The sequence below is a fragment of the Macaca nemestrina genome, chromosome 11 (genome assembly GCF_043159975.1).
Source record: "Macaca nemestrina isolate mMacNem1 chromosome 11, mMacNem.hap1, whole genome shotgun sequence".
Taxonomy (NCBI): domain Eukaryota; kingdom Metazoa; phylum Chordata; class Mammalia; order Primates; family Cercopithecidae; genus Macaca; species Macaca nemestrina.
This window is the reverse complement of record NC_092135.1, coordinates 136,510,862-136,536,802: the sequence shown is the minus strand read 5'-3', so window position 1 is coordinate 136,536,802 and position 25,941 is coordinate 136,510,862. Positions and strand designations below refer to the sequence as shown.

General features: G+C 47.2%; 1 protein-coding gene across 5 annotated transcripts in view; it reads right to left on the bottom strand.

Annotated features, from left to right (window-relative positions):
* Window positions 1-25,716, bottom strand: part of LOC105473813 (ankyrin repeat and SOCS box containing 1) — a 102,004-nt gene extending 76,288 nt beyond the window's left edge. For 3 of the 5 annotated variants that reach the window (XM_071073700.1, XM_011727877.3, XM_011727876.2), the window contains exons 1-5: window positions 25,279-25,716; window positions 18,641-18,787; window positions 16,332-16,634; window positions 5,908-6,293; window positions 3,994-4,266 (exon numbers count right to left, since the gene is read on the bottom strand). In XM_071073700.1, the coding sequence (XP_070929801.1) occupies window positions 4,139-4,266; window positions 5,908-6,293; window positions 16,332-16,634; window positions 18,641-18,787; window positions 25,279-25,610 (1,296 nt within the window). In that variant the 5' untranslated portion in view covers window positions 25,611-25,716 and the 3' untranslated portion in view covers window positions 3,994-4,138. Of the gene's footprint in view, window positions 1-2,491; window positions 4,267-5,907; window positions 6,294-16,331; window positions 16,635-18,640; window positions 18,788-25,278 lie in introns of all 5 variants that reach the window. The other 2 variants (XM_011727875.2, XM_011727878.2) reach the window with 2 other exon arrangements.
* Between the last annotated feature and the right edge of the window lie 225 nt (window positions 25,717-25,941).

Genomic DNA, 25,941 nt, shown 5'->3' with positions numbered 1-25,941 from the left:
TTTGCACTTCCTAAAACTGCACACAGCGACCTCCAAACTCGTTCTTGGTTGGCAGCAGTGGAAATGCTGCAGTGCTGTTCGCCAGTGTACAGGCTGTTCCAGGACCCAAGAGGAATTTCTCACCAATACGTAAACATGCACCACAGCTAGACTGCGGTTCCCTGACTTTGGGATTTCAGAGACAGGCGAACTGAAGAAGAAATTCTGGGGCTGACAAACAGCAACCAACATTTTGTTTTGCAACCAAGAGCATTTCAAAAAGCAAAAATATTGCCCTCTACTTTTACCTTCATTACATAAAAGGACATTTTATCATCCAAATAAGGAAGAAAATAACCTCAAAACAAAAAACAATCCTTTAAGTTGAACAAATGTGACTTCATCAATTATTTACCATGTTGTTCTCATACACCTCACCTGCACAGAGCGCTCTGTCCCCTGTGCTATGCTATGGGCCACAAGGACTCTGGCCCATTGGGGCCCACAGTCCAGCCTGGATCTCCCAGGTCACAGGCTCATCCAGCCCTGTCATCACCTCAAATGTGTTTCCACTAAGAAGAGGGACAAGTCACCAGGACAGCAGTTTACACGCACATGGGGACTGCTTGCGTCACACACTGCTTCCCATGTGACCCCATAAAACCCTGCCAGAAAGGCACAGCAGGAAGCCTTGTCCCTGTCTAAAGCGGAGCCGCCTCTGTTAACAGGGACTTGGCCAAGGCCACATGGATGGCAGCGAAGCACAGGCCACGCATCTCTCAGACAGACTCTCCCTTAGCTCAGTTCTATGTCTGCTGTATCTTCCTCTCTTTCTCTCAAGAGCTTTTCATTTGAAAAATCAATTCATGGAAAAAGGAAAAAGAAAACTTACTTAAAACAATTGTTCCTTCTCTTTAAAATTACCTGTTTAACAAGTACATTTTAACTAAGTTTTCAAATGCCAAAAGAAAACACAAAAAAACAAGCATTGTTGCCTTAAACACTTTTCTGGAACAAGGCAGAATACAAATAAATAAATAAATAAATATATAAATAACGTGAGTGATACAGAGAGTCACAGAATGTGGGTGATATTGATGGGTTTCTCTAAAACCCCTCACCCGGCACTCCAAAGCTGAATTCTCAGAGGTGTCAGCGTTGTCCCCACTCCACCATGGCCCAGCCCAGCCCATCTGCTGACGGCAGCCAAGGCCCAGGGCCCAGGACTCTGTTCCACGGCCAGCAGCTGCCCTGGCAGTGGTGACAGTCAGATGCTCCTGGGATGCAACCAGGGGCAACCTTCAGGCTCCTTTCCCCTGGCCACCGAGCCCCTCTCCTGGGGAGCACTCCGGGCCAGCCAGGCAGCAGCCTCACTGAGACGGGACTTGGGCGCCCCAGGGCCTAGGAAGGTGATTTCCTAACGTGCTGAGGTGGAAAGTGCTCCTCTTTCCTGTTCTGTATCCTGTCCTTGCCAACAGAAGAAAAAGGGAGCTTTAGTGAAGGGAGTGTCACTAAAACCAGGAGGAGTGACCTTAGCTACCCACCCTGTTTTCAGATTCATATTTGGCAGCTTTGAAACAAGACACTGAACCTCCAAATTGTTTGGATTCTGAAAAACTTGGCAAAGGCCGGCTTGAACAAAGAGGAAGTTGAACATGTCCTCTGCAAATGAAAAGCTGAGACCCTAGACACCTGCAGGCCAGCCGGGCCAGGCCACAGGCCAGGGAAGGGCTGCGAGAGGCCCCCTCCTCCAGCTCATTCTCTCCCCAGACACATCATTCCCTGGCCAGGTCTGAGTGAGGTTCCTCTGCAAGGATTCAGTCCATTCCTCCTAGAGAGACCAGGGGCAGTGACCTCATCCCTCCAAAACAGACACTGGCTGTGCAAAGGAGCGTGACGCCCACGCTCCCACACCTGGGTCCTTGCCTCTGTGCAGCCTGAAGGTCACACCAGCGCACTCATGCATGGGACTCCCACAAGGCAGCATTCCCAGGTGCCGCTTCCCAAAAGTTCCAAGAACTGAGCCACCTCCTGTACCGGGCAGGGCTGGGGAGGCCTCATCCTTAACAGGCCCCTGCAGGAAGCACTCAGTAGAGCAGACAGAGCATGTCATGTGTCTACAACACGGCTCACCTTGAGAAAAGTCACCCTCCTCTCCTACACTGAGCCCAAAGGGTGGCAGGAAGAAGAGAGTCGAGGTGGGAGGAGCTAAATACTAAGCCAGTAAAGAGCCAGAGTGCAGGGAGCTAACAAGCCTCCCTGAAAGCCCCTATCAGCCTACCAGGGTGACGAGCCACTGCCTACGCCCTCCAGTGACAAGGCCCAGCCCACTGTGGTGGCTCCAACTTCCATATCATCATCCTTAACTCCCTATAGCGCCTGCCCCAGCCACAGCCCAATTTCTATCCCAGTCCCGCTTTGGGTGCCACAGAGAACATGCCCACTCCCTCCCCCAGGCTGAAGCCCCCACAGCACCTGGCCGCGGCTGTCCTGGCCCTCCCCCGCCACTCACCTGCGGATCCTCTCCTATCTGGGGAAGACCCTCCTGGCTTCAGCAGGACCCAATCCCAAGCTCCCCTCGGGAACAGCACACAGCCCATATTTACACAACCATCGCAGCTTCTAACAGTGTCACCTCAGCTGAGGAAACACCTCCATTTACCCCTCTGAATCCCCTGAGGACTGTTCTTCCCTTCGGAACTGCATCTGCACACGCACGGGTCAGCGGGGGCGACCCACAGAGCCCATTTGTGACACAGGGGGCTGGGGTCTAGAATTCTATCCTCAGGCTGTAGAACGCAGTAATGGCCAGACCCTGCCTGCCGGCGAAGAGACACAGCGATGCTACTAAGTAAATAAAATGATATCGTTGTTCAATTTTTACAAATTGGAATTCTCTTATTACAGAAAATCTAAACACAGATTTGAAATCTGCTCCTTCCTAAATCTATCTGAAGTCTAGAATCACCATGGATCCACACAATGGTCCTCACGGGCTTCAAATGATGAAATGTGATTCACTGGAAACAGCAGCAACCTGGGAGGGCTCTGAGGCTGCAGCCACCAGCCCACCTGCCAGTGACCCTCAAGCTGGCTGTGCAGCCCTGGGTGAGGGGAAGCCCCACCCACGCAGCCAAAGCTATCAGCAGTGATCACCCAGGCCATGTCTCTCTGGGGAAAGAAAGACTTCTGGCCTCACTGCCATCCCCTTGCAGAGATTCTAGAAGCAGCTACCAAGACAAAAGAGCAATCAACCAACCGCCAGATGTTTTGTCCACTGGACAGCATGCACCTGGAGGCTCAGAACCACCCAGAGGACTTGCTGCATTTTTCACTTTCTGGTATGTGTGGGGGATAGAAGACAGCGCCTCGGGCATTTCCTCGCCTGTTAGAACTGGCAGTGAATGCTGTTGGAACGGTCCTTGGTCCCAAGGAAGGCAGTCATTTCCTGGGGAGTTTGGTGTGGGCCTCCTAAAATCAATCACTGGATGCTCCCTAAGGTGAAGTGGCAGAAAAATCATGACACCTGATGAGAGGCACAGAAGGTATTGGAACAAGTGCTGTGCAGCCAGGAAACCACCCTTGAAGGAAGACAATCGCTATGAGACCTCCACCACAAAGCCAGAATACTGAAGTGGCAAGGAAGGGGCATGTATGACAAGCATGTGTTACCCCAGGAGCAGGGAAAAACCCAGCAAGTTCATGTCTGCATTTCTGTCCTCTACTTTGCTTACAAAACTCCCTTTTCATTGAGATACTAGAAGGCTTTAATCGAACAATCAAATTGAGAAGTAGAAAAATAAAGAGAAGCACAGTTCCAGAAGTGCTAGGAGTCCTCCCTACAGGGAAATTCGTAGGCCTCCAACCTCAGTCCCTACATGTACACATTCCATGGCCCGTTACATTAATATGCAACTGAAAATCCAGAAAAGAGAATTTGGGAAAAACAATAATAACTTTTGTATGAGCCTCTCAGCTGACAATGACCCAAGGACTGTTCGGCGGCCCAGGCACCTGAGGAGCAATGACAGTCCACGACGACATCTTCAGTAGCAACAGCCATCAGGATACCACCAGCAGCACAGCACTCAGGGTTTGGTGTCCACCTTCTCTGCAGATCACCTTCTCCCTTGCTGGAATCAACCGCAGCACTCGAAGTCTACTCATGAAGTAGAAACTTCTTTATGGGGTCTGGCAGAGGCAGCGAAGGAATCAGATGAAGCCGGTATTTGCCAAGAGCTCTTCTCACAGCCACACGGCACAGACACAGCAAGGTTCTGGGAACACCTGGAGGCCGTGGGAAGAAAGAGAGGGATAGCGGAAGGTTCATTCTATCCTAGCTCTAGAGAGCAAAGGCAGCCAGGACTGGCAGCCAGAAGTGCACAAATGCTCACGACCAACTTCCAAATGCTCAGCGAAACACAAAGTCATGGCTTTTCCTGATGGATGAGGAGAGCAGGCCCAAGGGCGGAAGGTCTCATTATCTGCTCCTTCTGTCGGTGGAAGGAGCCAAACCTTTCCAGCCTCGTTAACCCAGGGCATCTGCTCCCTGGGTCACAACTTGACCATGTTTAATGCACTAGAGAAAGAAATCAGAGTGGACCACTGAAGGCCCCAGCAGGTGCAGGCCGCTGACGCCCAGCCTCTGTCAGCCTCTTCCCTTAGTCAATCCCTGAAGCGCCACCAGAGCCTGGGGAACACAGGCCAAGCAGTGCTTGAGGGGCACAGGCTGACAACTTTGCCCCCAATGAAAAGAGCGCAGCCAAGTTCTGTCTCGATTAGCGAGGAAGCTGAGGAGTGGAATGGTCATAAATGCATTTTTCTATCAGTCTAGTTCCCAGCTGACCACTCATTAACTATTTGCGGGAAGGCTACACAGGAGCATGCTTTAATCACTGGTTTAGGGAAATCCAGTAACAAAAACACAATGAATTTCAAGTCCTTTGAGAGGCACGGAGAAGGAAGAGGTTATCAACTTGGATGTCTCAAGACCCAGACTGGGAGCGGTGGGAGGGGCTGACACGTGGGCAGGAAGTCAAAGACGACACATGAGGTCAATGTCTGAATCCCACAGAGAGCCTCAGACAACAAGACCTAGCTACGGATCGATTCCAATCTCTCATGTGATTAATGCATTAATCGCTAACAAAATCTTTGTTCATAAATAAGCAGACTAGCAACTTCATTGTAACAAAACTTAGGCTTATCACACAGTCCTAAATAGCGAAACTTCAGTGGAATTGAAAGGAGAGTGAGGAACCCTAGAAAGCCCCGCTTGCAATTTGTTTTAAGGGCTCACTTAAAAACCAGCATAAAAGAAGTCACTGTCTATAAGAATCTGGGGCCACAAATTAGAGCAAAAGGATAAAGAGAATATAACTTTAGACTAGGGCAGTGGCTCATGCCTGTAATCCCAGCACTTTGGGAGGCTGAGGCAGGCAGATTACTTGAGTCCAGGAGTTCAACACAAGCCTGGGCAACACAGCAAAACATCATCTCTACGAAAAATACAAAAATTAGCTGGGCATGGTGTGCACCTACAGTCCCAGCTACTTGGGCGGCTGAGGTGGGAGGATCGCGAGAGCCCAGGAGGTCATGGTTACATGGTTGTGATTGTGCCACTGTACTCCAGCCTGGGTGACAGAGCAAGACCCTGTCTCAAAAAAAAAAAAAAAAAAGAGAGAGAGAGCAGCATAATTCAAGGAGTTCTGACAATACACATGTACTTTTAGAGATTCCCTGATACCAGTTCTTGGTATTCAGGAATTTAAAAAGAGAAGATCAATCTGAACAACCATCTGGAAAACTGCGAGTGCTAACTGAAGATTCTGGCCAAGTGCTGGAGGTTTTTGTTTTTTGTTTATTGCTACATCTTGATTCATTCAATCAACCCAGCCCACAAGTCAGAGCTGAACTCAAGCCACTTACTTCTGGCCTCTTTAAAGACCTGCAAGGCCTCAGGGTCCACCTTTCTTCTTCCTCTCGACTCTGGGCCCAACGATTCCCACTTCACTAGATTCAGGTTGGCTCCAAACTCCACCAGCAGGCTCACGAAGGCTGCCTCACAGCCGTGACGCAGAACAGCATCCATGACGCACCCAGGGGAGCCCCTGTAGAATCCCTGTGTGTTGACAGGACCGTTGCAGTTGAAGTCGGGGTTCGCTCCTGCCAGGAGGAGCAGCCGGAAGCACTGGAGGTTGTGGTAGGCTGCGCTGATGTACAAGGGGCAGACCACCAAGGAAGTGAGCCGCCGGGAGAATCGGGGCTGGATGTCAGGAGTCAGGTGGTGGTTGACGTCGACATCAGCCCCATACCTGCAGGCAAGAAAGGGAAAGTCAGACCGTGCAGGGGACTGACCCCAGAACATAGATCCCACAGATCCCACAGCCACCCTGAGCAGAAGGCCTTGATTCAGTGACACCAGCTGCTACAGGAGACTCCACAGATCAGATAGCTTCATTACGTCCTGCAAGATAAGGCAGAGGAAAGAACTTGGAATCCCCGCACATACAAAAATTCCTAAGGGAAGTCCTTCAAACCTTTAAAGGTCCAATAATCCCAAGGCTATTTAAACTATTTCAGAGCAAAGACAAAGAAGAGAAACTTACAAATTCATGTGATGAAATTGGCACAATAACCCCAAAACCGGACAACGGCCAAAGCATAAGAAAAACTCCTAGCTAATTTCATTTATGAGTATCAACTTTTAAATCTTCAATAAAATTTTAGCCGAAGAGAATCCTTAAGTATATTAAGAAAGCAACATACCATGACCTCATGGAGTTATCCCAAGAACGCACAGGTAGCTCCAATATTAGAAACTGTATTAATATAATCCATTGTAAAATGAGGCTGAGGGGAAAATCCTCTGATTATCTCTGCAGATGCAGAAAAAAAAAAGAAAAAAAGGTGGGCATATGACAAAACTCAAGAGCTATGCATGTTTAAAAATGCTCAATAAAACAGAAAGTGATGGCTTTTCTTTAACATGATAAAACATACTCCCTCAGGCCAGAAGTCAGCATCTCATTTAACAGGGAAAGGCTTGAAGCACTCTGGCTAAAGTTGGAGCAAGACAGCCTCCTGCTTTCCAGCCTCCTATTGAACACTGGTGTTAAAGGTACCCCGTGCAATCAGGCAAGAGAACGAAATTAAACGCATAAAACTGGAAAATAAGAGGTAAAAATTTCCTATTTTCAGAGGATACAATGTGTCTGAAAAGCCCTAAATAATATGGAAAAACAATTAACAAGCAATGAGAGAAATGATTGAAGTAGCAGGTTGTCAAACCAATAGCCTTCATATAAAAAGTAGAAGGGAAAATTCCATTTATGATAGCAAAATAAATTTTACAATGACATATCTAAGCATAAACTTAACAATAAATGTCTAAAATTTGCATAAGGAAAATGATAAACTACTACTTAAAGTCAACAAAAGTAGACCTAAGAGAATGGAAAGACATAGCACAGTACTGATTGAGACTCAACATTAAGAATCCTCCCTAAATTTATTTTATAAATGAAAATGTCATTACTAGAACTAAGTAAGTTGATTACAAACATAAATAAATAAAAGTAGCATCCCTGAAGCTACATTAGTTGATTTATAAAGTTCATCTGTAAGATCAAAGAAGATGAAACAGTCAAGCAGTAAAGGGGGCGGGGTGAGAGGTAGCCACACCATAAGTGAAGTTTATTATAAAGGCTAAAAATAAAACTGTGGTATTGGTAAGTGTTGCGGGAAGTCAGGGACCCTGAACGGAGAGACTGGCTGAAGTCGCAGCAGAAGAACATAAATTGTGAGGATTTCATGGACATTTATTAGTTCTCCAATTTAATATGTTATAATTTCTTATGCCTGTCTTTACTGCAATCTCTGAACATAAATTGTGAAGATTTCATGGACACTTATCACTTCCCCAATCAATACCCTTGTGATTTCCTATGCCTGTCTTTACTTTAATCTCTTAATCCTGTCATCTTCCGAGGAGGATGTATGTTGCCTCAGGACCGTGTGATGATTGTGTTAACTGTACAAATTGTTTATAGAGCATGTGTGCTTGAACAATATGAAATCTGGGCACCTTGAAAAAAGGAACAGGATAACAGCAATGTTCAGGGAATGAGGGGGATGGCCTTGGACCCTGACTGCCTGTGAGCCGGAGGGAACAGAGCCATATTTCTCTTCTTTCAGAAGCAAATAGGAGAAATATCACTGAATTCTTTTTATCAGCAAGGAACATCCCTGAGAAAGAGAATGTGCCCTGAGGGTAGGTCTATGAACAGCCCCCTTAGAGGCATCCGTGTTTTACAGTCGAAGCCGAAGGGATGAAATAAGCCCCGGTCTCCTGTAGTGCTCCCAGGCTTATTAGGAGGGGGAAATTCCTGCCTAATAAATTTTGGTCAGACAGGTTGTCTGCTCTCAAACCCTGTCTCATGATAAGATGTTATCAATGACAATGCTTGCCGAAACTTCATTAGCAATTTTAATTTTGCCCCATCCTGTGGTCTTGTGATCTCACCCTGCCTCCATTTGCTTTGTGATATTTTATTACCTTGTGAAGTATGTGATCTCTGTGACCCACACCCATTCATGCACTCCCTCCCCTTTTGAAAATCGCTAATAAAAACTTGCTGGTTTTACGGCTCTGGGAGCATCACGGAACCTACTGACATGTGATGTCTCCCCCGACACCCAGCTTTAAAATTTCTCTCTCTTTCTCTTTCCCTTTACTTCTCAAACCAGTCGAGATGCTTAGGGAATAGAAAAGAACCTACGTTAACCATCGGGGGCGGGCTCCCCTGATAGGTATGTGAACAAAATGGCAGAATGATGGAACTTTAAGAAAAATCTCAAAATGGGCCAAATTGCATATAGAAATTTCATATATGATAAAGGCAGCATCTCAAATAAGGGAGAGTGTAGACGTTTTACTGTTTTTTGGGGTAACTGGACATCCATATGGAAAAAGGTAAAAGTATATCCATTCACCACAGCATATACCGGAATAAATTCCAAACTGACCATAACTTAAAATGTAAAATATGAAACCATGCAAAAACTAGAAAAAAAACTCCAAGTAAAATTTGCCTAATTCTAACACAAAATCCACAAAGAAAATGCTTTTAACATGAAAATTTTTAAAACAAGAACTCTTGCATAGCATAAGAATGACAAAACAACATAAGCAAAAGTAAACCAAGCAATGAAAAACTGGGGAAAAATGTTACAAAGGGGTTAATACCCTTTACATATAAAGAGCTTCTAAAAGAAAAAGATCAATAGCCCTACAGAAAAATTAAGAGAGATGGGGTCGGGCGTGGTGGCTCACACCTGTAATCCCAGCACTTTGGGAGGCCAAGGCAGGCGGATCATCTGAAGTCAAGAATTCAAGACCAGCCTGGCCAACATGATGAAACCCCATCTCTACTAAAAATGCAAAAATTAGCCAGGCGTGGGCGTGCCTGTAATCCCAGCCACTCAGGAGGCGGAGGCAGAGGAATTGCTTCAACTCGGGAGGCAGAGATTGCAGTGAGTTGAGATGGTGCCATTGCACTCCAGCCTGGGCAACAGAGCAAGACTTCGTCTCAAAAATAAATAAATAAAAATAAAAATAAAAAAAAATTAGAGAGATGGACAGCTACAAATGGCTCTTAGCCACATGAAAAGACGCTCAGCCTCACTCGGAACAGAAATGCAAACTAAAACTATTCTGAAATATCACTTCTCACTTATCAGATTGGGAAAAACCCAAAAATTTATTGACCAGGCTTTTAGGAAACAGGAAATCTCATTCATTGTTTGAGCAATGGAAAGTGAACTTTCCTCCCGTGGAGGGGGAAATCTGTCAATCGCTAGTAAAATTACATATGCATTTACCCTTCGACCCATCAATCACACTTCTCGGAATCTATTTCCAAAATACATCTGCAAAACTATGAAAAGATATATGCACAAGGCAATTCATTAAAGCACTATCCATAACAGCTGGAGACAGTACACCATCCACGTGTCCACTAACGGGACTGGCTGAATGAACCTGCAGCTCATCTGCACTATGCAGCCCTGTGCAGCTCTGAAAAGGAGGAGGGTCGCTGTACACTGCTCCGGAACGGCCTCCGAGCACAGGAAGAGGGAAAGGAAGCAGCACAGTGAAAGCATACAGTCCACTACTCTTTCTATGGGGGAGGAGGTTGCAGTGTGCTTATGGTAAACCATGGAACTTTTTAAATGGCTATCTACTAGGGAGGGAGAGAACAGGATCAAGGAGACAAGGACACAAGCTAGATTTCCAAAAATTTATACCATGGCCAAGCGTGGTAGCTCATGCCTGTAATCCCAATGCTTTGGGAGGCTAAGGCAGGCAGATCACTTGAGGCCAGGAGTTCCAGACCAGCTTGGTCAACATGGCAAAACCCAGTCTCTACTAAAAATACAAAAAAGAAAAAAGAAAAAGAGCTGAGCGTCATGCACACACCTGTAGTCCCAGCTACTTGGGAGGCTAAGGCATGAGAATAACCTGAACCCAGGAGGCAGAGGCTGCAGGGAGCCAAGATTGTGCCACTGCACCACAGCCTGGGAAACAGAGCGAGACTGTCTCAAAAAAAAAAAAAAATTATACCTTGTTTTACAATTTGACTTTGGAACCACATAAATTTTTTATGTTGTAAAACAAAATTAAGTAAAAAGTAATCCTTAAAAACTGAAAGCAGCAGGATGTGGTGGCTCATTTCTATAATCGCAGCACTTTGGGAGGCCGAAGCAGGCAGATCACTGGAGATCTGGAGTTCGAGACCAGCCTGACCAACATGGCAAAACTCCGTCTCTACTAAAAATACAAAAATTAGCTGAGTGTGGTGGCAGGCACCTGAAATCTCAACTACTCAGGAGGCTGAGGCAGAAGAATCGCTGGAACCTGGGGGGCAGAGGTTGCAGTAAGCCGAGATCGTGCCACTTCTCTAGCCTGGGTGACAGAGCAAGACCCCGTCTCAAAAAAAAAGAAACACATGAACTCAATCAGATATCCAGCTGGCGCCATGATGTGCTGCCCACTAGGGCATCTTTCTTTTCAGGCACACTAAACATTCAGACTCCCATGATTAGCACAGACCACTCCCAGCATCAGGTTCACCCGGAAGGCCCCAGGCCAGGATGCACAGCTTGCCGGCAGGGCAGCGTCACACAGCTCTTCACATGGGCATGCACACAGCCATGAGTGAGGTAACCCCTAGGCTGCCCCTCCTGATCCCCACTGACAGCCCGATGGAGGAAACAAAACTCACATAGGGCAGGTGCAGGAGCCACCTGACGTAGAAGCCTCACTCTCCACCAAAGCCAATCTCTAAATGACTCCATTTACTTTACTTGCCCTTGTCACTGTACTCAGAGATGACCAAATATATGGCTCTCTATCAGACATTTAGGGTTCTTCCAGGCCAAGTGCAAACTCCCATTTTTACTCTAAAGAGGGATCAGTCAATGAGGGGGCCCTGGCTCAGAGTCAGAGTCCTGACAAGGTAGGAAGGCCACCTGGCATGAGAGGTGAGCGTCCAAACAGGTCAGGAGCCATGTATGGGAAGGGGCAGTAAAACGAGGCTAGCTGGTGCCACACAGCAGACAACACGGACAACACAGGCAATATGTGGAGGGCAGGGGAACCGGGTTTCTCACTGGTGAAAGGAGAATAACAAATGCGGAAAGGAAGAAAACTAGGATGAGTCTTGTGGTGTGAGCCTGGATTTAAGGTAGCCAGGTGAACTCCTATCAATGTATAAACAGAAATGTGGAATGTACATACAACCTTAGCTTGGTCCAATAGGAGGGTGTGAAAACAGTGATACCCCAAAAGCAATAGGCACTTCTAGTGTCCAAAGGCAGGTTTCCGCACACCATTCTTCACTAAAAGAAACCAGGACTCCTTGGAGAAATGACTTATTCCAGGACTGAGGCAGTCAAAGCACGAGATGAGCCAAGAACATCTTGTTACAGGAGAAAGCAAGGCGCTGCTCACAGAACGATTAAAGACATGTCAAAAGGACAGAGATGGCTTGAAGCAGCTATCAGTAGCCAAACTGAGACAATATGAATATCAAAATAAGTAACAATAATAACGAATTATAACTCACTGAATAAATCAGAAACCATGAGTCTACACTAACAAATAAATGAACAAATTAAAAATCTGAGACGAACAGGACATATACACGGTTGTAAAGCGCCCCTCCACAAAATACTACTTACAGAGAGAACAGGAATAGCTTTACGGTAGCGAAACACGGCAGGCGCCACCTTAATCAAATAACGGAAGTGAGTATCGGCAGTAATGGGCACACGGAGATCATATGTAGCCTGATAGGATGGAAATGTGAATCTCACTTCGAGATTCCTGACCAAAACGCACGACGTGACTCTAATCTGAATCAACGTTAGAGTCGGCACCTGTTTTCTTGAGCTTTCATCAGCCCACACGGTCCCGCAATGTCTCATAAGATTTGTCACCACCAAAGTATTTCATTTGTAATAGGAAAGGGCAATATGTGGGGAGCAGCGATGACAGGGCCAGAACACACAGGGTGCAGGGAGGACAGAACAGCGTCACCTTCCGTGCTGCACTCACACCGCTCGCCAACAGGTAAGGCCAGCAACCACACTTTCTAACCATCTCGGCACCATCCTAAGTGTCCAGAGAAACGTTCCCCTGGAACCAAAACCGCTGCTTTCAGGCAGCACAGGCCTGAGGACAAGCACGTGGACCAACACACTCACATGACAATGAACTTCCTCTACAAACACAAACACCACCCACTCGCCAAGACATTCTAGGAGTGACAGGGGAAGCATTCTGAAGCACACAGAGCCAATGAGAAATTGATACTTTACTTCATACACCCAACCAATTAAGCAAAGGAAAACTAGATCTCAAGCAGTGATGGTTTTTTTCTCCTTATTCTTAGGGAAAATCTTCCAAAACGTTTGTAATTTTGGGCAATATGACAATCTGGTATTAGCTGAGCTATGGGACAGATAGCCCTTCATCCACTCATAAAAATATACTGGATGAGATCCAGTTAATTTTAATCCTGAATATTTTCCAAATTCCTCTATTGCTTTTAATATCACTGGCAAGTAACCACTGGAAGAACTCAATAAATCAATATAACTTTTGCACGTACAGAAATACCACTCTGTACCTTTTTTCTAAAATATGAGCAATACATATCAAGGGAATTTACAAATAACAAAATGGAGGTGACTTACAGAGGGACAGAAAATTACAAGAGTGAAAGATGAGAGCCCTAAGGGGGAACTGGCACAGGGAAGGCAGAAGCTAAGTTATTTCCAGATAACATCACTGTTCAGTAACTTAACCACATCACTCTACTTTCCAAAAGTTAATTATCTTGGAATTTAGAACATAGAAAACTTTTTAATAGAATAATACATGTTCTTGGTACCACCTTGTAAAAGTAATGTCCTGTGCTCCAGTGAGGGAGTAAGATGTCTCAGTAACATTTTCGCAAGAAGGGCATCTGTGGCTGGGTGCAGTGGCTCATGCCTATAATCCCAGCACTTTGAAGAGGCCGAGGTGGGGGGATCACAAGGTCAGGAGATCGAGACCATCCTGGCTAACATGGTGAAACCCAGTTTCTACTAAAAATACAAAAAAGTAGCCGGGCGTGGTGGCAGGTGCCTGTAGTCCCAGCTACTGGGGAGACAGAGGCAGGAGAATGGCGTAAACCCAGGAGGTGGAGCTTGCAGTGAGCCAAGATCGTGCCACTGCACTCCAGCCTGGGCAACAGAGCGAAACTCCATCTCGAACAAAAAAAAAAAAAAAAAAAAGAAGGGCATCTGTATATGTACTTCTCGGGTAGCCTGCAGGTAACTCAAAGCAGTTGTGCATCATGAATTGACTGAAATACCCAAAGGGATTTCTGGAACCAACATGGAATTTCACTGATTGATCCTACTCAAAAACATTTCCAAATTAATAGCTTGCATTCTCCAAGGTGCAAAGACATGGGACTGAGGTAACTTAGATAATCAGGTTAGAAATCCTTAAAAAGAGGGAAAAGCCTCACAGCTTTATCACCCTCTAACATAACAACCTTACCACTCTCATTCCTTTATCCCCCCAAAAGCCAATTGTGTAGCTATTTAATTTATAAAACCCTTCAACAGGAAAAACACATTCTCAGTACCTAATTTAAAGACCATGTTCTATGCTGGGTAAAGGGAATCCCAGGTCCCTGCTCATCGGAGCCACCCTGCAGCGTGTAACAACAGAACCCTTACCTAATCCTTTTCAATATGGAAAAATTTCCCTAAGAACCAGCTACCTAAACTGCACCCTGTCCAAACACAAAGCAATTTGGTCTCCAGAGTAAGACAGGGAAAAAAGCATCTTTGCTGGAAAGAAGTCACTAGAAACATGAAAAATAAAAACAATCTGGTTCAAACAGAAAAAAAAAAAAGGTAACCATTAGTATGATTAAAATAAGACCGTAGGCCAGGTGCGGTGGCTCACGCCTGTAATCCCAGCATTTTGGGAGGCCAAGGCAGGTGGATCACAAGGTCAGAAGATCGAGACCATCCTGGCTAACACGGTGAAACCCCATCTCTACCAAAAATACAAAAATTAGCCGGCCATGGTGGCGGGCACCTGTAGTCCCAGCTACTCAGGAGGCTGAGGCAGGAGAACTGCTTGAACCCGGGAGGCAGAGGTATGCAGTGAGCCAAGATCGGGCCACTGCACTCCAGACTGGGCAAAAGAGCAAGACTGTCTCAAAAAAATAAAATAAAATAAAATAAGACTGTAAACCTAATACAATGGAAGGGGAAAGCAAAAAATATATATATATATATATGAAGAAAAGATATCAAATGGAAATAGTTACAAAACAGAAAGATAACAGAAACAAACCCTAACATCAGCTATAGCAATAATGTGAACTGTATTAAAAAACAAAACTTGGCCAGGCGCAGTGGCTCACGCCTGTAATCCCACCACTTTGGGAGGCCGAGGCGGGCTGATCACGAGCTCAGGAGATAGAGACCATGCTGGCTAACACAATGAAACCCCATCTCTACTAGAAATACAAAAAAAGAAATTAGCCGGGCGTGGTGGCGGGCGCCTGTAGTCCCAGCTACTGGGGAGTCTGAGGAAGGAGAATGGCGTGAACCCAGGATGCAGAGCTTGCCGTGAGCTGAGATCGCGCCACTGCACTCCAGCCTGGGCGACAGAGCGAGACTCTGTCCCAACAACAACAACAACAACAAAAAAAAAAAAACTCCTAGACAAATAGTTCCACACAAGCACAAATAGAACTTCCGAAACTCCCTAGGATTAAAACTAAATATTACATAACGACATGTAAATGGGCCTTAAATAAAATTAAAAGTACTCTTGTTTTGATAGAGCATAATACCTAAGCAGGAACTTTTATGAGCTCAATTAGCATCAAAATTTTCAAAGCAAAACCTATTCAAAGTACAAGGGGGAAAAAATGGCAAAATCACAAATGTGATCAGAGACTAACAGGCTTCTTTAAATTTCTGGCAGATCCAATGACAAAAATGTTAAAAAAAAAAAAAAAAAAAGAGAGAGAGAAAGAGAGAGCGCGAGCTAACCTAACAAAGTGTAATGTGTAAATAAAAGACCCATGCTCATGTACCTGTTTCAAGCATTCACGACAATGTAGTCTGATATTAAAAAATAATAATAAGTCAGCACTGTGGTGCATAGCTGTAGTGTCAGCTACTAAGGAGGCTAAGGCAGGAGGATCACTTGAGCCCAGGAGTTTGAGGCTGCAGTGAGCTATGATCACCCCACAGCACTCAAGCCTGGGCAACAAAGTAAGACTCCATCTCAAAAACTAAACAATAATAATAATAATAATTTTTTTAATTCAAAGAATCCCCAAAATGAAAACTATCTGAGCATAATACAATAAAAAGTGTTATTAAAACCTTATCTTCCATAACTAAGAACAAAGAGGAAATCAACTTCAATTAGAGCTATTTAAACAATAAGGAAAAAGCTCAGACAGGATGGTCAAAACGACAGTAAAAGGTAAAACGTTGCAAGTTTGCATTCTTAATCAAGAAAAAATGAATAAGCAATCAACTCAAAAGGGAAAAAAACAAAAAATTAGAAAAAGATAAAAGTAGATATAAAGGAACAGGTAAGCAGAAAGACAAAGAGAACTGATAAAGTCAAGAGGCAGCTCTTCAGAAGACCAGCAAAACAGGCGAGTCATCTAAAGAGCCGAATTCTAAAGACAGAAAAACTGCAAATACAGAGAAGAAAAATGAAGTGGCTGCAGGAGCCAGGCGAGCTCCGCAGGACTGACCTAATAAGGGCCTTCAGGATGTCGGCCCGGCCCACGCGAGAGGCGTGGTAGACGGGGGTGCTGCGATGGTGCCGGCTTCCGTTGGGGTCCGCGCCAGCTTCAAGAAGGATCTGGGTACTCTCTAGGTGCCCGTTCACCACAGCCACATACAGGGCCGTCTGTCCTTTTACGTCCACCAGATCCACCTCGGCCCCCTTCCGGATGAGGAAGTCCACACAGTTCCCATGGCCTGCAGTGGCCGCGATTCGCAGCGGTGTGCAGGGGAGCCAGCCACAGCACCAGACAGACTTCTCATTGATGCGGCTGCAGGAGGAACACGAGGGGCTCATGAGAGGCAGCCGCAGGACAGGGACGGGCTGCACTGCCCCCCTCACCCTGGCAGCATGGACACGGTCCCCCTCTGGTTCATAACACCTCCACCTGGGCTCTGCCTTCTGAAACGCTCTCACACATTTCCCCTATGGGACCTGGGCATGGCAGGGCAGGCATTACGAGCCCCATTCCAGGGACAGGAAACTCAAGGCACCAGCGGAATGATCAGCACCAAAACTAAGATCTCTAGTTCTTTATTTCCCGACTGCCGTCCGAAGTGCCTTCTTCTATAAAGGTGGGAAGGGTCTGCCTGGGAGGCAGTGCCGAATGAACAGGAGTGTGGGTGAGAGCCCTAGTCTGCTCTTCCCCAGTTACCATCTGTGAAGGCTTGAGGCTGGGCCTCTCTCTGGGCCTCAGCATCCTCACCAGGACTAGCTGACTATGTAGGCCCCCAAACTCTAACACTGCACAAATCAAGGCCTGAAGGAATCACTAAGGTGGCACGGGAGCTACACCCCTGGCCAAGAGCAGCAGAGGAACCTGTCCAGACTCAGCTCTCGGCAGATGTCACAATCAGACTGCAAATGCCTGCCCCACCCACCGACCCAGCAAGGCAGCGACCATGAGGGGTTCACAGCGAGCTCCCAGTGTCACTGAGAACAAAGCTCAGGGGCCCAGAGCACCAAACCAGGGCCCAGGAACATGCAGTGGAAGCAGCTCCCAAGCCAGCCCTCAGGGCTCCTCCGCCAGCTGTGTGTAGGCTCTGACTGCCCAGGAAAGTAGAGGAACACTCCAGTAACTCATCACCGAAGAAAATAGCAATGGGAAAATGTAAAGAACCAGAGATGCCCGGAGCCTGAGTAAAAGGAGGAGAAACAGTGCTGGGAAATGCAATGTGGAAAGACTTGGGCTGAGACCTCACCGAACTCTATTTCATTCTGTTACATCTGCAAGTTGAATTAAGGTTTTCTTTGGGCTTGAGTCACCCACTTTACATATCTGTGCGTAATCCATTAATCTTCCTATGACAGTCCTTTCTGGAATTTTTCTTTTACATACTGATATCTGTTCTGATTAAATACTGCTAAGACACTAGAAGGAAATGAAGAAATACATTCCTGTACTGTTAGAAATCCTTTTCTTGGGAACTATGCAAAGAAAAGTTGTGGCATTAGTCTCGGCACAAACATGCAGGCACTGCTTCTATCACTGCACTGGCATGTGGGTCCTGAAGGGAAAGCGGAAACACAACAGCAGCATGGACAGTTCCTGGCTGCCGCTGAGTTTAAGCTGTAGCTGGGACTCCCGACCTTAGACCCGCAGAACAATCAGAGAACACTCCGGAAAGCAGGCACCGGAAAGCAGGCGGACTCTGCTCTCCCAGCAGCCTGAGCGGGGAGGGGGGGGCAGGCGTCACCTGCCGCAAAGGAAGGGATGGAGATGTTTTGTGGGGACAGGCAGAGTTTGGCAAGGCCAGGGCAGGGGACCACGGATGAGGGGAACAGTAAGGAGAAGGCTGATGAGGTAAAGGGCCTAAGGCTGAGGCCCAGGTCCTGCGGGCAAATGACTGAGGGCCTGAGAAGCTAGAGGAAAGGGCACCAGGGAAGCTGGTGAAGCAGGGTGAACGCAAAGAAGCGCCTGCAATCGAGAGCCACGAGAGACCCAAGATGGGGCAGGGCCACCACTGAAGAGGGAAACAGTGGTACCTTCAGGAGGGACATCAGAAGGCTGAGGCCCACAGAAGGCCAGAAGCTGCCAGAAGACACTAAGGTCAATGACAGAGCAGGACCTGAACTCAGGGCTCCCTGCCCACACTGTCTGGCTGTCTCCTACAACTCTGCCCATGCTGCCTGATTCTCCTTTATCCCCGTCCTCTAAAACTGGAACACATCCTTCCCAACATCAGGGTCTGCATCTGCACAGGGACTGTGGGGCTCAGCTTCGTGCAGACCTGCAGGGCCCGAGTACCCGGACCAGCCCCGGGGCAGGCCACTCACCTCCGGTAGCTCTCCTCTTGCAACAGGCTCCTGAGGGTCTGGAGGTCCCCGACGTAGGCTGCATCGTGGAGCCTCGTGTCCTCACAGTGCTCCAGCGGGTGATCACAAAATTGCTCCCTCAGCCACTCCTTCAGATTACGACCTGCACTGAAGAGAGGGGCTCCTGTTAGCTCGGGGAGGCCCTGCCAAGATTAATCAAAAGCGGGTGCCATCTGCAGCAAGCCTTCCCTCTCCCAGCTACAGGGCACCTTCAAATGCTCAAGAAATAAATCACAAGCTGGGCATGGTGGCACGTCTATAATCCCAGCTACTCAGGAGGCTGAGGCTGGAGGATCACTTGAGGTCAGGAGTTCAAGACCAGACTGGGCAACACGGCAAGACCCTGTCTGTAAAAATAAAATAAATAAACCACAGAAAATGGTAGAAACTTCCCCTTATTAAACTAGCACACTCCTGACACCAACCCTGACAAAAAATATTTTTAAAAGTTGATGGGGCCCAGGAACTATAACCCAAACCTACTGAAGAATAAAGAAGCAAGATCCTAAAGAAAATATCAGCAGATTGAATCAATATTGTGTCAAAGAATCCACTGATAAGCCAAACCTGAAGAATACAGATGCAAGATCCTAAAGAAAATATCAGCAGATTGAGCCAGACCAGGTGGTTCATGACTGTAATCCCAGAACTTTGAGAGGCCAAGGCAGGCAGATCACGAGGTCAAAAGATCAAGACCATCCTGGCCAACGTGGTGAAACCCCATCTCTACTAAAAATACAAAAAATTAGCTGGGCGTGGTGCCGCGCACCTGTAGTCCCAGCTACTCGGAAGGCTGAGGCAGGAGAATTGCTTGAACCCGGAGGCAGACATTGCAGTGAGCCAAGATCGCGCCACTGCACTCCAGAGCCTGGTGACAGAGCAAGACTCCGTCTCAAAAAAAAAAAAAAAAAAAGAGAATACTAACAGATTGAATCAATATTGTAGCAAAGAATCTACTGAATAAGCCAAACCTACTGAAAAGTACAGAAGCAAGATCCTAAATATCAGCAGACTGAATCAATACTGTATCAAAGAATCTAGCAAATACCTTAATACTGGGAAACTATGAAGGAGAACCACACTACACTACAAAAAAGACATACGGCAAAATCCAAGGGCTGAGCAAATGCTGCTATCTGCTACACGGGTGACTCCCTACCATGCTGCCCTGGGCAACGGCCACAGGGAGGCCTGCCTAAGAAACTCCTCAGACAGGTGCACTTGACCATAGAGAAATCCCACCTCAATAAAAACAAAGGTTAAAAAATACATGTACGTAAATACAAATCCAGCCCATTTAATGAAGACTATAAAACTCAAAGACAACACAAAAGAACAGAATAAGCCGGAAAAAACACCAAGTACTTGGATTAAAAGATTCAGTATTTAAGGAATTTTAAATAAAGTGCAACCCATTTCTTTGGTGTTTTGTTATCAGATGTCACAAAAAATATTCCAAAGTTTATATGAAAATATAAGGGAGAAGAACTTTTTTGGTTTAGTAAGTGTACAGAGAAAGGACCTACCCTACCAGGTAACAGAACGCTCACCAGAATAAAAAAGATAAATCAAACCATCAGCTGCCCAGAAAGACCTCAGTATAAATAGCTTAATACAGGCAGCCTTCATTTCACTGCATTTCACTTTATCAAGCTTCACAGGTAATTGTGTTTTTTTACAAACTGAAGGTTTGTGGCAACCCTGTGCTGAGCAAGTCTTTTGGTGCCATTTGTCCAACAGGATGTGGCCATTTTGTGTCTTCTGGGTCACAATCTGGTAATTCCTGCAATATGTCAAACTTTTTCATTATTATTTTATCTGTTTATGGTGATGAGTGATTTGTGATGTTACTATTGTAATTGTTTTGGGGTGCCACAAACTGTGCCATATGAGACAATTAACTTAATCCATCAACGTGGTCTGTGTTCTGACTGCTCCACCAACCAGCTGCTCCCTCTCTCTCCTCAGGCCTCCCTGTTCCCCAGACACCATATTGAAATTAGGCTAATTAATAACCCTACAACGGCTTCTGAGTGTTCAAGTTAAAGAAACAGTCACACATCTCTCACTTTAAAATTAAAAGATGGAAATGACGAATCTTAATGAGAAAGGCATGTGGAAAGCTGAGAAAGGTTCAAAGACAGGCTTCTTGTGCCAAACGACCAAGTTGTGAATGCAAAGGAAAAAGAGCTTGAGGGAAATTAAAAGTGCTACCCCCGTGAAGACACAATTGATAAGAAAGCAAAACAGCCTTATTGCTGATACAGAGGAAGTCTCAGTGGTCTGGAGATACGATCAAACCAGCCACAACATTCCCTTAGACCAAAGCCTAATCCAGAGCAAGGCCCTAACTCTCTCCAATTCTATGAAGCCTGAGAGAACTGAGGAAGGTGCAGAAGCAAAGTCTGAAGGTAGCAGAGGTGGGTTCACGAGGTTTAAAGAAGCCATCTCCATCACACAAAAGTTCAAAGTCAAGCAGCAAGTGCTGATGTGGACGCTGCAGCAAGTTATCCAGAAGACATGGCTAAGATAACTGATGAAGGTGGCTACTTGGTGTTTTTTCTGCTTATTCTGTTCTTTTGTGTTGTCTTTGAGTTTTACAGTCTTCATTAAACAACAGATTTTCAATGTGGAAGATGCCATCTAGGACTTTCATAGCTAGAGAGGAGAAGTCAATGCCTAGCATCAAACCTTTAATGGACAAGTTGACTCTCGTTAGGGGCTAACGCATCTGGTGACTTTAAGTGGAAGTCAGTGCTCATTCACCATTCCAAAACTCCTTCTGCCTGTGCACTATAAATGGATCAACAAAGCCCAGGTGTCAGCACATCTGTTCACAGCATGGTTTAGTGAATATTTTCAGCCCACTGTTGAGACCTACTGCTCAGAAGATTCCTTTCAAAATAGTACTGCTTGCTGACAATATGCCTAGTCACCCAAGAGCTCTCATGGAGATGTACAAGACTCATGCTGTTTTCATGCCTGCGAACACAGCCATTCCGCAGCCAAAGGATCAAGGAGTCATTCTGACCTTCATGTGTTAGCATCATTTAATACATTTTGTCAGGCTATTGCTGCCATAGGTAGTGGTTCCTCAGATGGATCTGGGCAAAAATGAACTGAAAGCCTTCTGGAAAGGATTCACCAATTCAGATGTCATTTAGAACATCTGTGATTCATGGGAGGTCAAAATATCAACAGGAGTTTGAAAGAAGTTGATTCCAACACGCATGGATGACTTTGAAAGGCTCAAGACTTCAGTGGAGGAAGTGACTGCAGATGCAGTGGAAATCACAAGAGAACTAGAATTACAGCCTGAAGATGTGACTGAACTGCTGCAATCTCATGATCAAACTTGAATGGATGAGCAAAGAAAGCAGTTTCTTGAGATGAAATCCACTCCTGGTAAAGATGCTGTGAACACTGTCATAATGACAACAAAGGATTCAGAAGGCCACATACACTTCGTTGATAAAGCAGCAGTGGGGTTAGAGAAGACTGACTCCAATTTTGAAAGAAGCACTACTGTGGGTAAAATGCCATCAAACAACATCTCATGCTACAAAGAAATTTCATGAAAGGAAGAGTCAGTCGATATGGCAAACTTCATTGTCATCTAAGAACTACCATAGCCCCCAGTAAGTCAGGAGCCACCAATACTGGAGCAAAACCCTCCACCAGCAAAAAGACTATGTCTCACTGAGAGCTCAGATGATGGTTAGCATTTTTCAGCAATATTTTTAAATTAAAATGTGTACATTTTTAGACATAATGGTATTATTGCACTGTTTTTGTTTTGTTTTTTTGAGATAGAGTCTCATTCTGTGGCCCAGGCTGGAGTGCAGCAGCAGATCTCCGGTCACTGCAAGCTCCGCCTCCCGGGTTCACGCCATTCTCCTGCCTCAGCCTCCTGAGTAGCTGGTGGCGCTCGCCACCACACCCGGGTAATTTTGTGTGTGTGTATTTTTAGTAGAGACGCAGTTTCACCGTGTTAGCCAGGATGGTCTCAATCTCCTGACCTTGTGATCCGCCCACCTCGGCCTCGCAAAGTGCTGGGATTACAGCGTGAGCCACCATGCCCTGCCTATTACACTCTTAATAGACCATGGTATCATCATGTAAACGTAACTTATATATGCACTGGGAAACCAAAAATTTCATGTGACTTAGTTTATTGCAGTGTTCACTTTATTACAGTGTTCTGGAACTGAACACGCACTATCTCCAAGGTATGCCTGAATGTGATAAACTGGCATCACAATCAGCGAGAATGGAAGAGTATTCAACAAATGGCGTCTGTACAATTAGATACTTATTAGGAAATAATTGAGTTATTCAACTCACATCATAACCCAAAATAAACTCCTGAAGATTTAAGAGTTTTGTAAAAATAGTTACACAGATTCGTGTGTAAGTAAAGAGCAAAAACTCAGACTGCTTGGATTCAAGTCCCTGCTCTGCCATGCTGTCCTAGTGTGAGACCAGACAGGCAGGTATAAAGCACCCCCTCCATAAGGGGGCTCTTTCCAGATGCTGACATTGTTTTTTATATTAAAATTAAATCTCTTTTGAGTACTACTGTACATGAGACTCAACCACAGGTACAATGGGGGTGATCAGTAAGTGTCCATGGTCTCCGGGGTTTGAGAGTCCATTGAGTTGCTCATGCTGATCCCACAACCAGACCAGCTGCAGATCAACAAGCAGGCATGAACAGCTCTTTAGGCCACCATCCCAACCTTCCTTCAGTAATTATCCTCCCCTGTAATTACTCCACAGTTGCAGTTACTATAGGGTGAAAAAGTCCAAAGTCGGAGTGGGAAAGATTCAGGTGTAGGGCAACAACCAACAGGTAAATGGCGGCCACAGGACTTTTGTTGAGCCCTCTTCTGGGCCCCCTCTCCTGGCCTCTGTGCTATCCATTCCCGGCCCTGCTCAAAGCAGACTCAATCTTTCCCCAGCTCCAGATTCAAAAGCAACTTCAAGTTTGTGTTTTGCTGATCAGCTACTCCAAGGACAACTTAACTGCCCCAGAGAGCACTTAAGCTTCAACTGAAAATCTGTTGCCCCTCTACCCCAGCCCTGAAACACACTGAATAACAAAACAGCAGTACATGAGGACATAAAAAGGAGCCCTCAGCGGAGTGTGGTGGCTGCCGCCTATAATCCCAGCACTTTGGGAGGCAGAGGTGGGAGGATCACCTGAGGTCTAGAGTTCGAGATCAGCCTGGCCAACATGGTGAAACCCTGTCTCTACTAAAATACAAAAATTAGCCGGGCATGATGGCCAGCATCTGTAATCCCAGCTACTAGGGAGGCTGAGGCAGTTCAAGTTCAATCGCTTGAACCCGGGAGGCGGAGGCTGCAGTGAGCCGAGATCACGCCACTGCACTCCAGCCTGGGCAACAAGAGCGAAACTCCGACTCAAAAAAAAGGAGTCCTGTGCAGCTGACAAAGCCCGTGTTTCTTCCCCAGGACCCCTCTTTATACTGGGAAGTAGCTGTTAGTCCTCTTTTTCCCACAAACACCTATCATTCCGTCTTTCACTCTCACAAGAGATGACATCCTAGACCCTAAGGTCCTGGCTGTCTCTGAAGTCAAAGTCAATGCCAACCAAAGCCCAGGATGGTAGATGCTTTGTCTGGCTTGTTCTGGTCACTGCAGTATTTTCTACTGGGTCTAGCCAACAGCAGGTCTTCAATACAAGTCTGTTAAATGATTGGAAGGAGGTGGGGAGGGAAGGATGGATGGAAAAGCCTGTCTGCACCAGTCTCCAAGTCAATCTTTTGAGATTTTTAAGAAATTTATTGGTTTATTACTAAGAAGGAGAGGGACCCCTCCAAAGACAAATATAGGCATGTAAAGAAAGCCCAGAGCACATGAAACTATTGGCGCTAATGGCAAGCTCAGAAATCCGGCAAGAAGGAACTCCCACCACACCACTAGGAAAGGGGAACCTGTCCTGACCGCTTCCTTCACATCTGCACGGTAGGGACACTTCAAGGTGGAGACTCTAAGTAGGACAGTTATTTCGGAAGGTGGGTGTGGGCCTTTCTGGCTGCCTCCTTTGCTGGTGGGCCAAAGGCCCCTGGACATGCTGTGTCACTGACGAGCTCGCTGGAGACGGCGTCCCCGTCGTCCCTGGTCTGTGCCTGTGGGAGGTGGGAAGGCTGCCCCGCTGTGCCACCAGACACGCCATGGGCGGCAGAATGGTGAAAAGGTGCCTGCCCTCCCTACGGCTACCCTCTGGCTGGCTTTCCTGATCCGTGCGCTCAGAGCTGGAAGGTGGCCCACGTCCTACTTTTGCGGTTGGGTCATGTCAAATCCATATCTGCTAACCGGAGGGAAGTTCCACCGGAACGAAAATCTAGCGCGGGGACGGCACTCGAGGCCGAGGAGCGGGCAGCGCGTCCGTGGTGGGGTCGCCCAGCACTGCGAGCCGCGCTGACCCCCACCCCCGGCCTGCGGGGCGCGGCTCCCTGGCTCCCCCGTGGACCCGGCCAGGACGGGACCAGGACGCAGGGCCTCGGCAGGGACGCCGGAGCCAGCCCTCCGCCATCCCCACAAGCCCCGCGGCCCAGCGGCCGCGCGCACGTTACCTGCGGAGCCCGGCCCTGCCCGCCCGTCTGGGCTGCCGCCCTCCGCCATGGGTGCTTCGGCCTCCGCGGCCGCCCCGGGCCCGCGCGCGCCCCTCGGGCAGGAAGGAGAGCGGCCCGCGACCACTTCCGGCGCCGAGAGCGAGGGGGCCACGTCGGGGTCGCGGCTTCCGGCGGGCGCGCGCCGGCCTCACTGGTTTCCGGGGCCGCGCAGAGGCCGCGCCTCCGCTTCCGGCCTCGCTGAGGAGCCGGGTGCTGGCTGGTCTTGATGTCCGGCTAGGACTTCGCCAGTAATCGACTCTCAGGATGCCAGCCGCGCTGTGGTTTCCCCGCATAAGAAGCCAAGGAGTCAGAAAGCGCGTTGCCTGGGGCAGCAGCCTGGGAATTTCGGTCGGGCGGGCAGTCCCCACCCCACGGACGGGGCGTGGCTTCTCCAGATGTGGGCGGGGCCCCGAGGGCCGTGGCTGGCGGGACCCGGGCCTCGGCCGGGCTGGCTGGGTCCCCGCAGGTGGGCCCTAGCCGCGAGCAGCCCCCGGGAGGGTGGATTGGGAGGCGCGGGGACTGGTGAGGGACCACTGCAGGGCTGAGCGTCATGGCGTGCTGTGGTTTTAGATGAATGCTCCCCCAAATCCCTTCCATGAAGCCCCACAATCAGGTCCGTAGCTG